Below are 12,783 nucleotides of genomic sequence, written 5' to 3'. Positions count from 1 at the left end.
CTTAGGTTCTTGTTTGTTCTTTATCTCTACTCAGGCTGTTTTAAAGAACAAATTGTTTTCAGGGATTCTGTCTTATAGCTGATGGGAATCCAGATCCCATCTCAAGAGCACATACTAGAGCCTTGCCAGCAATAGTTTTCCTGTGTCCTGAGTTGATGCTTCAAGAGTGGAAGACAGAGGGTAGTGCTTCTGATTCTGGAGTTGCTTTAGTATGACCCCTATGTTAGAGCTTCAGCTGGATTTCTGGAATTAACAAGAAGTCCCCTAGACACGGCGTTTGCTTTGTTCTAGTGGGTATCTGTACCAGTACCCTGGAATGAATAGAACAATTATACAGCACCGGCTCAGGTTCCCAGAGTGGCAGTCTCTGCAGACCTCCTATTTACCACCTGTTGCCATGCCAGAATTGAGGAGTGACACAGCAGGAAGGCAGACCCGTTGGGGTGCTGCTCTTTCCTTTCAGAAAAATGCAAGGTGTATAGATGGCCCTTAGCCAGGGCTGAGGACCAGCAGGGGTGTTTCTGCTAGAATGAGGGTCAGTGAGCTTGTGTTAGCAGCTGCCTTTGATCACCTTTTTCCCCACTTTTCCTTACAGGATAGCATGTCTGAGAGTATTTCTTCTGGTAGAGAGTAACTTATACTTTCCTTTATGTAGTAAAAAGCTCAGTGAGCTATGTTTTAAAAAGCCGTTGTTTCTTCCATGGAGCTGAGTGGTTTGGCCTGTTTTTCTGGCTTTCTGGAGAGTCTCTTGAGATCCTTTCCTTTCCTTTCCTAAGGGCCCCCAGGAGACAGCAATGAAACCAACATCCATTACCCTAGACGCTAAAGGGGATGCTTAAGTCAATAGTTTTATTACGATTAGATTAATTCAGGCTTTAACCCTGGCAAAACTTAAGAGCCAAGTCATCAGATAATTGTGCTTCTTATAGACTGAAGTATGGAATTTAGCCCAGTCCTCTGCGATATCTTTCAGAGCCTGAAATAGGAATCCAGGTGCCACTAGCCTCACACCCAGCTGGTCATGTGAATTTAGGCAAGTCACGTAAATTTCTAGGTCTCTTTTCTCATTTGAGAATGAAGGCATGGCTGTAGACCAGTGAGTGGTTCTCAGCCCTAGCAGCATGTAGAATCACCCATGGAACTTTAAAAACAATATCTGGGCCTTACCCTCACCCAATTAAATTGCATCTTTAAGGTTGGAGCCTGGGTATTGCTATTTTTCAAGGCTCCCCAGGTCTTTCTTATAGGTAGCTAAAAGAACTACTAGACAAGGTGGTCACTTTTTTAAAAAATGTTTATTTTGAGAAAAAAAGAGCGTGCACACACACGTTGGGGAGGGAGGGGCAGAGAGAGAAGGAGAGAGAATACCAAGCAGGCTCCATGCTGACAACACAGAGCCAGACTCAGGGCTTGACCTCACGAACTGTGAGACCATGACCTGAGCCAAAATCAAAGAGTTGGATGCTTAACCGACTGAGCCACCCAGGCTCTCCACAAGGACCATGTTTTAAACAACCGTGTCATCCTGCTCTTCAGGAACCTTTACTGTCCACACAGTAAAGTCTAATTTATGTGTTCTGACCAGCCTTGTCTTCTTTCCAGCTACCTGGTTCTTCTTGGTGTCTTCTGGATATGTCGTTCACATTTCTTTCTTTAGCAACCTGATATGCTCACGTGGAATGTCTTATCCCTTTCGGCTATCCAAAACACATCCATTCAGCGCCCATGATTGTTACTTCCTTTGGGATCACCCTAGTCCTTACATATTTCTCCCACCTCTGTACTGGTATCCAACATTCATTTAGCTCTAAATGCAGTGAACACTAGGCACAATATAAGACATGATACTCAAGCAATATTCTGTCCTCTTGCAGGGATGAAACACGTGGAAATACCACGGGTGTGACTTTTATGTTCTTAAAACATCTGTGGGTATCGTATATTGTTGGCTTTATCATTATGTGTGTATATCTTACAACTGTCATTTGATGGATAGCTATTTATGACTTGACTCCAATGGGCGTTTTTAGCTTTATCTCCTGTTACTAATAGGAAACTACTGTTCTTGCCAAACTGTAACATTATCCAGCAGACCTGTGCTTTCTCATCTTGCTTTTAAGTTCTCCTCCCTTTCTGGAATTTTTTTTATTCTTCTCTCATCATAACCTATAGGAATTTTATCTGTTTTTCAAGGTCCAGTTCAAATATTACTTCCTCCCTGAAACTTTTTCTCAGCACCCACAACCTGCATTAACTGATCTTTGCCCTAAAGCTCCCCAACCTTTAGAGCAGTGGTTCTCAAGTTGGGGCAGTTTTGTCTCCCCAAAGACAATGGCGATATCTGGAGTCATTTTTGGTTATCACAGTGGTTTGAGGAGGGTGCTACTGGCATCTAGTGGTTAGAGGCCAGAAATGCTGCTAAACATTCTACAATGTGCAGGATGGCCCAAGATGTTAGTGGTGCTGAGGTTGGGAAACTGCCTTAGCGTTTGTCCACTTCACAGGCTCATGTTTATATTGCTTTGAACTATGGTGATCTCTTTATAGTTTTAATCTCCCTTACTCAGTTGAACTAATGGGGAAGGTGAACTAAGCCCAAACCTGTGCTTTCTTGTTGTTAAATTCATAGGGTTTAGTCGTAGAGCCTGTGGCCTGAACTAACAGCTCAGTGTATTTTAGGACAAGAGATAAAAAAGAGGTCTTCAGTGTGGGGTGGATGCAGTGAGGCAGTCTGCTAAATTTTTCTTTTTTACCCTCCAGACCTTTTCATTTGTAATAACCTGGGGGGAAGTGTGATACAGGGCATAGAATGAGCATTTGGGATTAGAAGACGATTGGGGTTCAGTTCCAGCTGTTGCATTTATTAGTTGTGTTATTTTGGTTAGTCCATTTCATCTCCTTCAGCCTCAGTTTCCTCATCTATGTAATAGAGATGATGCCAGTGCTCCAGTGTTTTACTTCATGGTGCAGTCGTGATGATCCAACAAGATATTCGATGTAAAGGTGCTTTGTGAAGTGCTATAATAATTGCTCATTCAGGCAGTGGTTTATATGTAAAAAGAGAGGATATGAATCAGCTTGCTGTAGAAGCACCGGTGTCTACCTTCTCACTTCCTACAGCTCTTCAGCCACAACTACTTCAGCACCAGCTCTACCTGACCCCATCCAGCTCTTTCTCCTCAGTAAGGCCCCTTTGTTGCCTTCATTCTGTTTTGGTTGCCTGTCTACAGTCTTGCCAAAACCAAAGTGATTGACTCTGCCTTTAGAATATAGACTAGTGACCTGATGTCAGTACGTCCTGGCAAAGCCTGATGAAGGCCAGACAGATTACCTTGGTCCTGTGGGAAAGCTACAAAACAAGACAGCTTGTAGTTTAGAAAGCCAATACTATGTGTAGTCCCTTATTGTCTTTAAGTTTATTTATTTTGAGGGAGAGAGAGAGAGAGCATGGGCCTGTGCACATGGGCAAGGGAGGGGCAGAGAGAGAGGTAGGGTTAGAAAATCCTAAGCAGGCTCCAAGCTGTCAGTGCAGAGCCCGACTTAGGGCTCAAACTCACAAACTGTGATATCGAGACCTGAGCCCAAACCAAGAGTCGGACGCTTAACTGACTGAGCCACACAGGCACCCCAAGGAAGCAGTGTTTTTAAGCACTAAAAACTTTAGTGAGTTTTCTCTGACCAGGTGGACACAGTACAGGGTGAGATAAAAGCCTGAGAGCCTCTGAGATCAGGCCAGGTGCACCTTTCTGTTGATTTGCTGAGTGACCTTCAGCTAGTTGTTGAACCTCATCAGATTGATAACTGCGGGATCCTTCTCTCTGGATTGTGGTAAGAACCGTAGAGGGATAGGAGAACAATGTAAAGTAGTACATTAAAGGGAGCTTCTGGGTCACAGAATGTCAGCCCTGTCAGGAGTCAGTAAGGTCATCCTGCCCAATCTCTTCCATTGACTGATGAGGGAACTGAGGCCTGGAAGGGGAAAATACTTTGCCTAATGCCACTCAGCTAGGTAGGGCCCTACCTAGGTCCAGAGTCCACATTTATGTATTTATGGGCTCTTTCCAAAACTGGAAGAATATGAGCCTTCATTTTTTTTCTGAACAGTTGCACTGTATTGTTGGACTTTAAACTGTTCTACAGAGCCCTCGTGGTCTCATCACAACTTCACCAAGAGCCCCCTACACTTTTCTGATTTCTATTTCAGAGTTTTGATGCAAAAATTAAGTCTGTAGCTTTTTTTTTTTAATGTTCATTTATTTATTTTGAGAGAGAGTGCAGGCAGGAGAGGGGCAGAGAGAGAAGGAGAAAGAGAATCCCGAGCAGGCTCTGTGCTGTTAGCCCAGAGCCCGACACAGGGCTCAATCCCATGAACCGTGAGATCATGACCTGAGCTGAAATCAAGAGTCGGACACTTAACCAACTGAGGCACCCAGGTGTCCCAAGTCTATAGTCTTGATTTTAAAGGCCCTCTCAGTGCCATATCTGACTACCGGAGAACACTGTTATCTCTTCTGCTCATCCTAGGAACATTTTTGCTTGCACTTCAGAAATGTCAATTTCTGTAATTCTACACAACGATATACGTAGTCATGGGCTTTTTAGCACAGAGAACTGAACCTCATTTTTCCTAGATTTTCACTGTCAAAAGATAATGGCCCTTTCTCAGTCCCCATCCTTCCCTCCTTAGCATTGGAATTTTCCTCTTTATATGTAAACCTCCCTTCTCCCCTTAACTTCTTTGATAGCATAATTTTGCTTTTCTTCTTATGTCTCTGAACTTTTTTTTCTTTCTGCTTTCTTTTCTATCACTAAGTTGTCTTTCAGAAGAGTATTGCAACTCATCCTGGTCTCTGGGTTGATAAGCACCTCAGATTGTCCTCATTAACTCACTCCTGTCTGTGCTCAGGTCTCTTAGAGGCCCTTATTTTAACTCTGACTCTACACTGATTTTTTTTCATCAATTTCTCTGTGATTGCTTCTTAGCTTCCCATTGCCCCATTATTGACCTTGCCATTATTCTATTATTCTTTAATCTTTCTAACTGAAAACGTTGGCAAAATCTCTTTTCTGACCTTATGCTATTTTTACCAACTTTGTAAGCCAGATCTTCCTTTTTCTTTATATCTGTGATTCCAGTAGTGTGGTCACACTTGTCACCTTTCAGCTAGATTTCTGCAGCAGACTACTTAACTCCTCGCTTTAGAATATTTCCCTTCTAGTTAGTCTGACCTGTTGAATCTTTTTAAAATCCCATTTAATTTATTGACATCCTTTTGGGAAGAAGGCAGGTTAAAATTAGATGAATAGAGACTTTCTCTACTCCATCCTCATCTCTATTAAGGATTGTTGGGGTGCTCCAGTGGCTCAGTTGGTTAAGCATCCAACTCTTGATCTTGGCTCAGATCACGATCTCATGGCTTATGAGGTTGAGCCCCACATCAGACTCTGTGCTGACAGCACGAAGCCTGCATGGGGTTCCTTCCCTCCCTCCCTTTCTTTCTCCCTCCCTCTCTCCCCTCCTTCTCTCTCTTTCTTTTTCTATGCCCTTCCTGCATGCATGTGTGTTTACTTTCTCTCAAAATAAATAAACCTGTTGCTACAACTAAGCCTTTCAGTTCTTCACCACCTCAACTCAAATGTTCTTCTCTTCTCAACTGAGGAGGTCGCACATGGGATTGCCATCACTCAAAACTGATTGGCTAAAATCCTAAACAAGATCCCCAGGTGACTGTACACTGAAGTTTGGGACACATTGTTCTAACAACAAACAAATAATCTTTTTTTTCTGAAACTGGTTTCCAAGTAATAGCTGGAATTTCATTTCTCTTCTTTTTCCTCATTCCGTCTTTTTGTCTTTAGCTGCCTACTGAGATAGTGAGGGTTCTTGTCTTGGTGTGATGGCTCAGCCCTTCACTCTGGCTTCCAAGTATTTGGTGGGCTTCTACTCCCTTGACTTCAAGGAGGTGCCCCTGTGGGTAGAGAGGAAGAAACTTGCCCAGGATCCTACAGTCAGTACATGGGGCCTAGATATTATGGTATAGTAGGGAAAGCAAAGGTTTTTACATTCTTGCTCTATTACTTACATAGATGCGAGACAATTGGAACAGTTACTTAACTCCTCTAAGCCTGAATTTGTTGTCTCTAAACTAAGAAATGAAAATATCTGCCTGAGAGGATTTTTAGGAGGGTTAAACATTCGGTGCTTAGATTATAATTCCTGGCACAGAGTAGGCATTACACTTTTCCCCTTTCACTCTCTGTCCATTTGGTGGCAGGTTCACTACTCATTTTGAGGATGGCTGGTTTTTACTCGTTAGCCTTCTCTCTGCTTCCTACAACTGGGAAAGAGGGTGAACATTTTGTTATTCTACTGCAGTTTATAAAATCCGTACCAGCTTTATAAGAATATCAGTAGCCCTTATTACCAGGATGAGACCTGGCAGCCCTATCATTTATGCAGATGAGGGAATTGCAGGCCTCAAATTCCTGGGAGGGAGCCAGTCTGTGTAGCTGATCGGAGATGGAGTTTTCCACCATGTGATCTTCGTTTTCTTACAGGTGTTACAGAATTGCTCATTGATAAGGGCTTGGGACAGTGAGAACTGAGCAAAGACTGAGTCTCTGGAGGAATGCATTAAGTGCCCTGTAATGTGGACGGTGAACATCTGTTGTCTTGTTGCCAATTCCTCAGTCACTCTAGAACAGTTTACTGTCCTGCGTTGTCTGCATTGGGCACAGCTGTTAAGGGACAGGCTTCTTATTTAATTGTGCCCTTTAGTGTTTCTCTTGGCACAAACATTGCATTTTCCTTCATCTTTAAAAAAATGCATGGGAACACTAGGTGAATGCCAGTCAGTTTGGAACTGAAGGCACCTCTGGCTTTCCTCTGGCCCTGAAGCTTCTTGACAGATCCCTCCACACAAAATCACATTTGAATAATTAATGTCTTGAAGGGTCCTGCTTTCAAGTGAGTGAATTAAAGTAGGGAATAAGGGGAGCCTGGGTGGCTCAGTTAAGCGTTCAACCCCTGATTTTGGCTCAGGTCATGAGATTGGGCTCCATGCTGGGCATGGAGCCTACTTAGGATTCTTTCTCTTCCTCTCCCTCTGTCCCTCCCCTGCTTGCTCGCTGTCATACGTTCTCTCTCTCTTTCTCTCTCTCTCTCTCTAAGTAAGTAAGTAAACAAGATAAAGTAGAGAATAAAGTGGATGGGTTGGACATTTTTCAGAAAATCACCACTTTACATGGACAAAAAGAACGAGTAGAAATAGATTAAAATGTTAACAGTGGTCGTCTTTAGATGAAAGGACTGTGAGTAAAATAACTTTTCATTATTCTGTGCTTCCACAATTTCCAGAGTGAGCAATACTGCTTTATAAAGGAAAAACTTCAAAATTGCTATTTTAAATTATTGATAAACAGTGACATCCAGAAGAAAAGTAGCCACGGTTTATATTGTGATTAATAAGCACACAAGTATAGATTCCAGTTAGGTTAACTGGGTCATAGTGGTACTGTAAAAGAGAATCGCAGATGCTAGCTGAGATTTGTGATGAAAGATTCAAACCACCTCATCCCCTTATGAAATGTACATGATATTAAAACAAAGGAAAATAAAAATTCAGCTTCTGGGCATTCAGTAGCTCAATCAAGTTTATAGGGTACCTAGGATCTGAGAAAAGAACCATTTTCTTTTGGAAGTTAAATATCAGGCTTGTGCTTTGCAGGTGGCATAGATGTTTGTGATGCTTGTGATTGGCATGTGGGGTTCATAGTTTGAGGAGTGTTCCTGAATGGCATCCTCTGGGTCCCTTAGAAGGAATGATAAAAGGGCTTTTGCTAGTCTGTCCTAATGTAGTCACGGGTAGAAGCAGGATTTATTTTGGTGTATTGGTCAGTAATAGCTAAGAGATAGCCTAGAACCCATACTTTCTCCTTAGCCAAGTAAGTCAAAGCCATGCAATCTTAATGTCTGGAGGAAAAAAACAGAAAAATGGATTAATAGACTAATACCTTGTGAAGCCTTTTTTGATTCTCACCTATCAAAAGCAGTTGTTCCTTGGCTCTTCTTTTTACTTCTTATTTTGTAGTTAGTTTTATAGATAGCTGTCATCTCTACTCTTTAGTAAGTTCCTGGAAAGTAAGGACCTTCTTTGTATCTTCCATAATGCTTTGCACAGTGGGTACTCAGTAAGTCGTTGTTGAATAACTGCATCCCCAGCTCATTGAATTAGCATTTTTCCTGACTGATGAGTTCAGAACCAAGGTAGAGATGAAGCCTGGGGCTTTAAAGTCTGGGTGGAGGGGCACCTGGGTGGCTCAGTCAGTTAAGTGTCCAGCTTCAACTCAGGTCACCATCTCGCAGTTCGTGGGTTTGAGCCCCATCTAGGGCTTTGTGCTGACAGCTCAGACAGAGCCTGGAGCCTGCTTTGGATTCTCTCTCCCTCTCTTCCTCTCCCCTGCTCACTCACTCTCTCTCTCAAAAATAAACAAACGTTAAAAAATAAAAATAAAGTCTGGGTAGAATAACTTGTCTACAACACCCAGTATTTGTAGCCTCTCCCCATGCCTTCCTATCCAGTGGGATGGAGTAAGAATCTATGACTCATTACTCTGCCTACCCCCCTCCAACTACCCTCTTCTCTTCTCCTCGCCTAGAACTCTGTTTCCCTGCCTTCTCCTTCTCTGTTGGTTATCTATTGCTGTGCAGCAAATCACTCCCAAACAGGATTATTATTGCTTATAGTTTCTGTGGGTCAGGAATGCAGGTGGCGGCTTGGTAGGATGGTCCAGGTTCAGGGTCTCCAGTGTGGTTGCAGTCAGTTATCTCTGGGGCTGTAGTCATCTGAAGTCTTGACTGGGGCTGGAAGATCCATGTGCAAAGTAGCTCATTCACAAGGCTGGCAGGTTGGTACTGGCAAGTTGATTCCTCTCCACATGGGCCTCCCGAGAGGCTGTTTGAGTGTCCTCACAATGCCATAGCTGGATTCCTCCAGAACTAATGAGTGAAGACTATAAGGTCTTGAAGCAGAAACTATGCCTTGTATGATAAAGCCTCAGATGTCATATATTGTTGCCTCTGCCATATTTTATTAGTTACACAGACCATCCCTGATTTATTTGGAGATTACATGAGTGCAGATATCAGGAGTTAAGGATTACTGAGTTGTTTAGAGGCCATCTTGGAAGCTGGCTCTCCTACTCTCCGTCCACTGCTCTGATTCCCCAAGTGAAGGCTAATGAGCTACCTTGGTTCATCTTCCCCTACATTCCCATTTCTAAGTCAAGGCCTCGTCCTAGGCTATAGCATTAACCTTCAGTTTTTGTTCCCCTCCATTTTCTTCTTAATCCATTCTCCAAACTGTTGCTTTCTGAAGCATAGCTTTGAGCTTGTTGTTCTCTTAGTTATACATCTTCAGTAACTAAACTGTACACTCTAGAAAAGCAAAGACTGTCATCTGTTGATGCAAAAAATATATACATATTACCATAGGGGCACCTAGGTGGCTTAGTTGGTTAAGCATTCAGCTTCTGCTCAGGTCATGATTTAATGGTTCATGAGTTCGAGCCCCTCATCAAAGCTGTCTGCTGTCAGCACAGAGCCTGCTTTGGATCCTCTGTCCCCCCCACCCCCTGCTCCTTCCCTGCATGCTCATTCTCACTCTCAAAAATAAACATTAAAAAAAAAACACTTTAAAAATATATATATTACCACAAACTCACTGGCTTAAAACAACACACAACACATTTATTGTCTGACAATATCTGGAGGTTAGGAATCTGGTAAGGGTTGACTGGGTCTTCTGCAAGTGTGCATTGAAGGTGTTGGTCAGGGTTCGGTTCTCATCTGAGGTTTGATTGGGGAACTGTCCACTTCCAGGCCCATGTGGTTATTGACAGCATTCAACAGTTTGTGCAGGTTGTTGGACTGAGGGTCTTAGTTTCTTGCTCTTTTGGCTGGAGGCTGTCCTCAGTTCTTTGCCATGTAGCCCTCTCACAACATGCCAGCTTGCTTCTTCAAAGCTAACCAAAATGTGTCTTTCAGCAAGAGAGATGTTAAAATATTATGTAATGTCATCATGTACAGGTACTCTTGTATATTCTATCAGTTGACACTTTGGTTAAAAGCAAGCCATGGGTCCCATCCCCACTCAGTGGTGAGGAGGGGGATTATGCAAGGGTGTGAATATCAGGAGGCAGCAATCATGGAGGCCACTTAAAAGTCTGTCTTCCATAATTGTTTAGTTGGCTATGTCTTCAGCACCCTGAGCAGTGCATGACGCTAAGCTCTAGTATTGCAATGAATCAACATAGTGTGATGTTATGTTTCCAGCTTCTAGATTAAGCCTCTTTCTTTACCTCCTTCTCTTCTCTTTCAGAGTTACTGATTTATTCTCGAGATTCCTCAACTCTCATCTGTCCTGATGGATGAGCTGCAGGATGTTCAACTCACAGAGATCAAACCACTTCTAAATGATAAGGTAAAGAACACACTATTTTCACTAAAATATATATGTCCTTTCTTCTGTAACTAGTTAATTCTCTATATTTTCTTAATAGTAACTAAATCAAAACATACTCATTTTCGCTTTTGATGGAGGAAATACTTTAAAAATAGATTTCTTTTTTTTTAAATTTTTAATGTTTTTTTAAAATTTATTTCTAAGAGAGAGACACATACACACAACATGAGCAGGGGAGGGTCAGAGAGAGAGGGAGACACAGAATCTGAAACAGGCTCTAGGTTCTGAGCTGGCTGTCAGCACGGAGCCCAATGCGGGGCTTGAACCCACAAACCGTGAGATCATGACCTGAGCTGAAATCAGATGCTTAACCGACTGAGCCACCCAGGCACCCCTAAAAAATAGATTTCTTAACCATCTTTCTGATATCTTTCCCTCTTTTTTCTTTCTCCCTACTTTTGTTTCCATGGGCCAAATTCAGTCAAGTTATCCTTGAGACTTTCCTGTTTTACTGATAGAGACATCAAGGTAAAAAATAATATGACAAAGTTAGCCAGAAGTTTTGAGAGTGAGATTTGACTTAGAATCCAAGTGTCTTTACTGTCAGTTTCTGTAAGGGAAAATGAACATCTATGGCTGGTGGTGTACACAGGCTGCAACACTTTCCCTGCAGTTTGCCAAGTCTGTGACGTAACCTTTCTGTCAACTTTGACATTTTCATCGGTGGGGATGTCGGTAATAAACCTCATTTTTCTGTTAGTTTTAGAACAGTGAGCAGCATAGTTTACAGTCACCAGGATTCAGAGAATAGTGATGTGATGGTAGGAGTTACCAAAAAGCTAAGAAAGGCTTATCCTGTCTCCTGACCCTCCCCATTTAGTAAATGTTCTTGAAATTCTCTTTTCTATCCTCTGCTTTTAATTTGTTGTCATTACCCATATTTAAATACTCTTGTAGGGGTGCCTGAGTGGCTCAGTTGGTTAAGTGTCCAACTTTGGCTCAGGTCATGATCTCACGGTTCATGAGTTCGAGCCCCACATTGGGCTCTGTGCTTACAGCTAGCTCAGAGCTTGGAGCCTGTTTCGGATTTTGTGTCTCCCTCTCTCTCTGACCCTCCACTGCTCACGCTGCCTCTCTCTATCTCTGTCTCTCTCTCTGTCAGAAATAAATAAAACATTTAAATTTTTTTTAAAAATCCTGAAACTGAGAACCATGCCCAAAGTGGTTCTGGTTAGTCATTGTTGGAAACCCATACCCTGATGATCGGTCTCAGATATTTGAGGAGTGAGGCACAGGTAGGAGGAGCATCTGTACTGGACCCTAGAAAGTCACAGGATGCCTGAGCAGGTGCCTGTGTGAAAGAGCTGCAGCTCACTGTGTATCTCATAGAAAAGACAGCCGGGAGAGGAAAGATTCAATGAATGTGGCCATGGAAAAACAGTGAATTAACACCTGGGTCCTCTCTTGAGGCTTCAGTGATGCCTTTACTGTGTCTAAAGTGTGCCCAAGTGGTATGGATGGAATTGTGCCCATCCCCTCAACCCAAACTTGCATGTGGAAGCCCTAACCTCCCATGTCACTGTATTGGGGATAGGGCCCTTAGGAGGTGATTAAGGTTAAATGAGGTCATAAAGGTGGAGCTTTAATCCTGTAAGACTGGTGGCCTTATAAGAGGAAGAGAGAGAGCTCTCTCTTACATACCGCCCCCCATGTGAGGACGTAGGGGGTGGTAGGTATCTGAAAGCCAGGAAGAGAGCTCTCACCAGAAACCAAACCCTGCTGGAATCTTGATCTTGGACTTTCAGCCTCCAGAACTGTGAAAAAAATAATTTTTGTTGTTTAAGCCCCTCAGACAGCCCAAGCAGTCCATGTCTTACTTCCTAACCTGTTAGCTCCTCTTTAATGTACCTACTTCCCACATTCCCTCTCTCCCTGAGAAGTGTTCCTGTCCCCTCACTATTCATGAGAGCTCCCCTGCTCCAGCCCAGCTTTCTAGAAGAAGATTGGCATGAGGCTCTCATTGGATGGTGGCATTCCCAAAGAGTTCCATCCTCTTAGTCCCCCTGCCCCAGGACATCAGTCCTTCTGTCTTTGCCCAGCACGTCTGTGCTTTTGCATACATTGCGAAAGGTATGATGGTAACACACTTCACAAAGGATTTCATTTGATCTCCCAGTAGCCAAGTGGTATAGGGAACACAGATCAGTTTGTGCCCATGCTGCTGATGAGAAAACTAAGGATGAGAAAGGTGAACTAGCTTACTCAGAGTGAGTGCCATAGAGCAGTGAGTGCTTGCTGTGGGGCAGGATTTCTCAGTCTT

At 43.0% G+C, this 12,783-nt stretch overlaps 1 protein-coding gene across 3 annotated transcripts in view; it reads left to right on the top strand.

Annotated features, from left to right (window-relative positions):
- The window catches only part of NDRG3 (NDRG family member 3), a 67,323-nt gene that overhangs the window by 6,632 nt on the left and 47,908 nt on the right, over window positions 1-12,783 (top strand). For all 3 annotated transcript variants that reach the window (XM_039227138.1, XM_039227139.1, XM_039227140.1), the window contains exon 2: window positions 10,380-10,481. In XM_039227138.1, coding sequence (XP_039083069.1) covers window positions 10,425-10,481 — 57 coding nt within the window. In that variant the 5' untranslated portion in view covers window positions 10,380-10,424. The remainder of the gene's footprint in view (window positions 1-10,379; window positions 10,482-12,783) is intronic.

The sequence above is a fragment of the Hyaena hyaena genome, unplaced genomic scaffold (assembly GCF_003009895.1).
Source record: "Hyaena hyaena isolate Hyena2069 unplaced genomic scaffold, ASM300989v1 scaffold_25, whole genome shotgun sequence".
Taxonomy (NCBI): domain Eukaryota; kingdom Metazoa; phylum Chordata; class Mammalia; order Carnivora; family Hyaenidae; genus Hyaena; species Hyaena hyaena.
The sequence above is the reverse complement of the archived record's forward strand: the minus strand, read 5'-3'. Positions and strand labels throughout refer to the sequence as shown.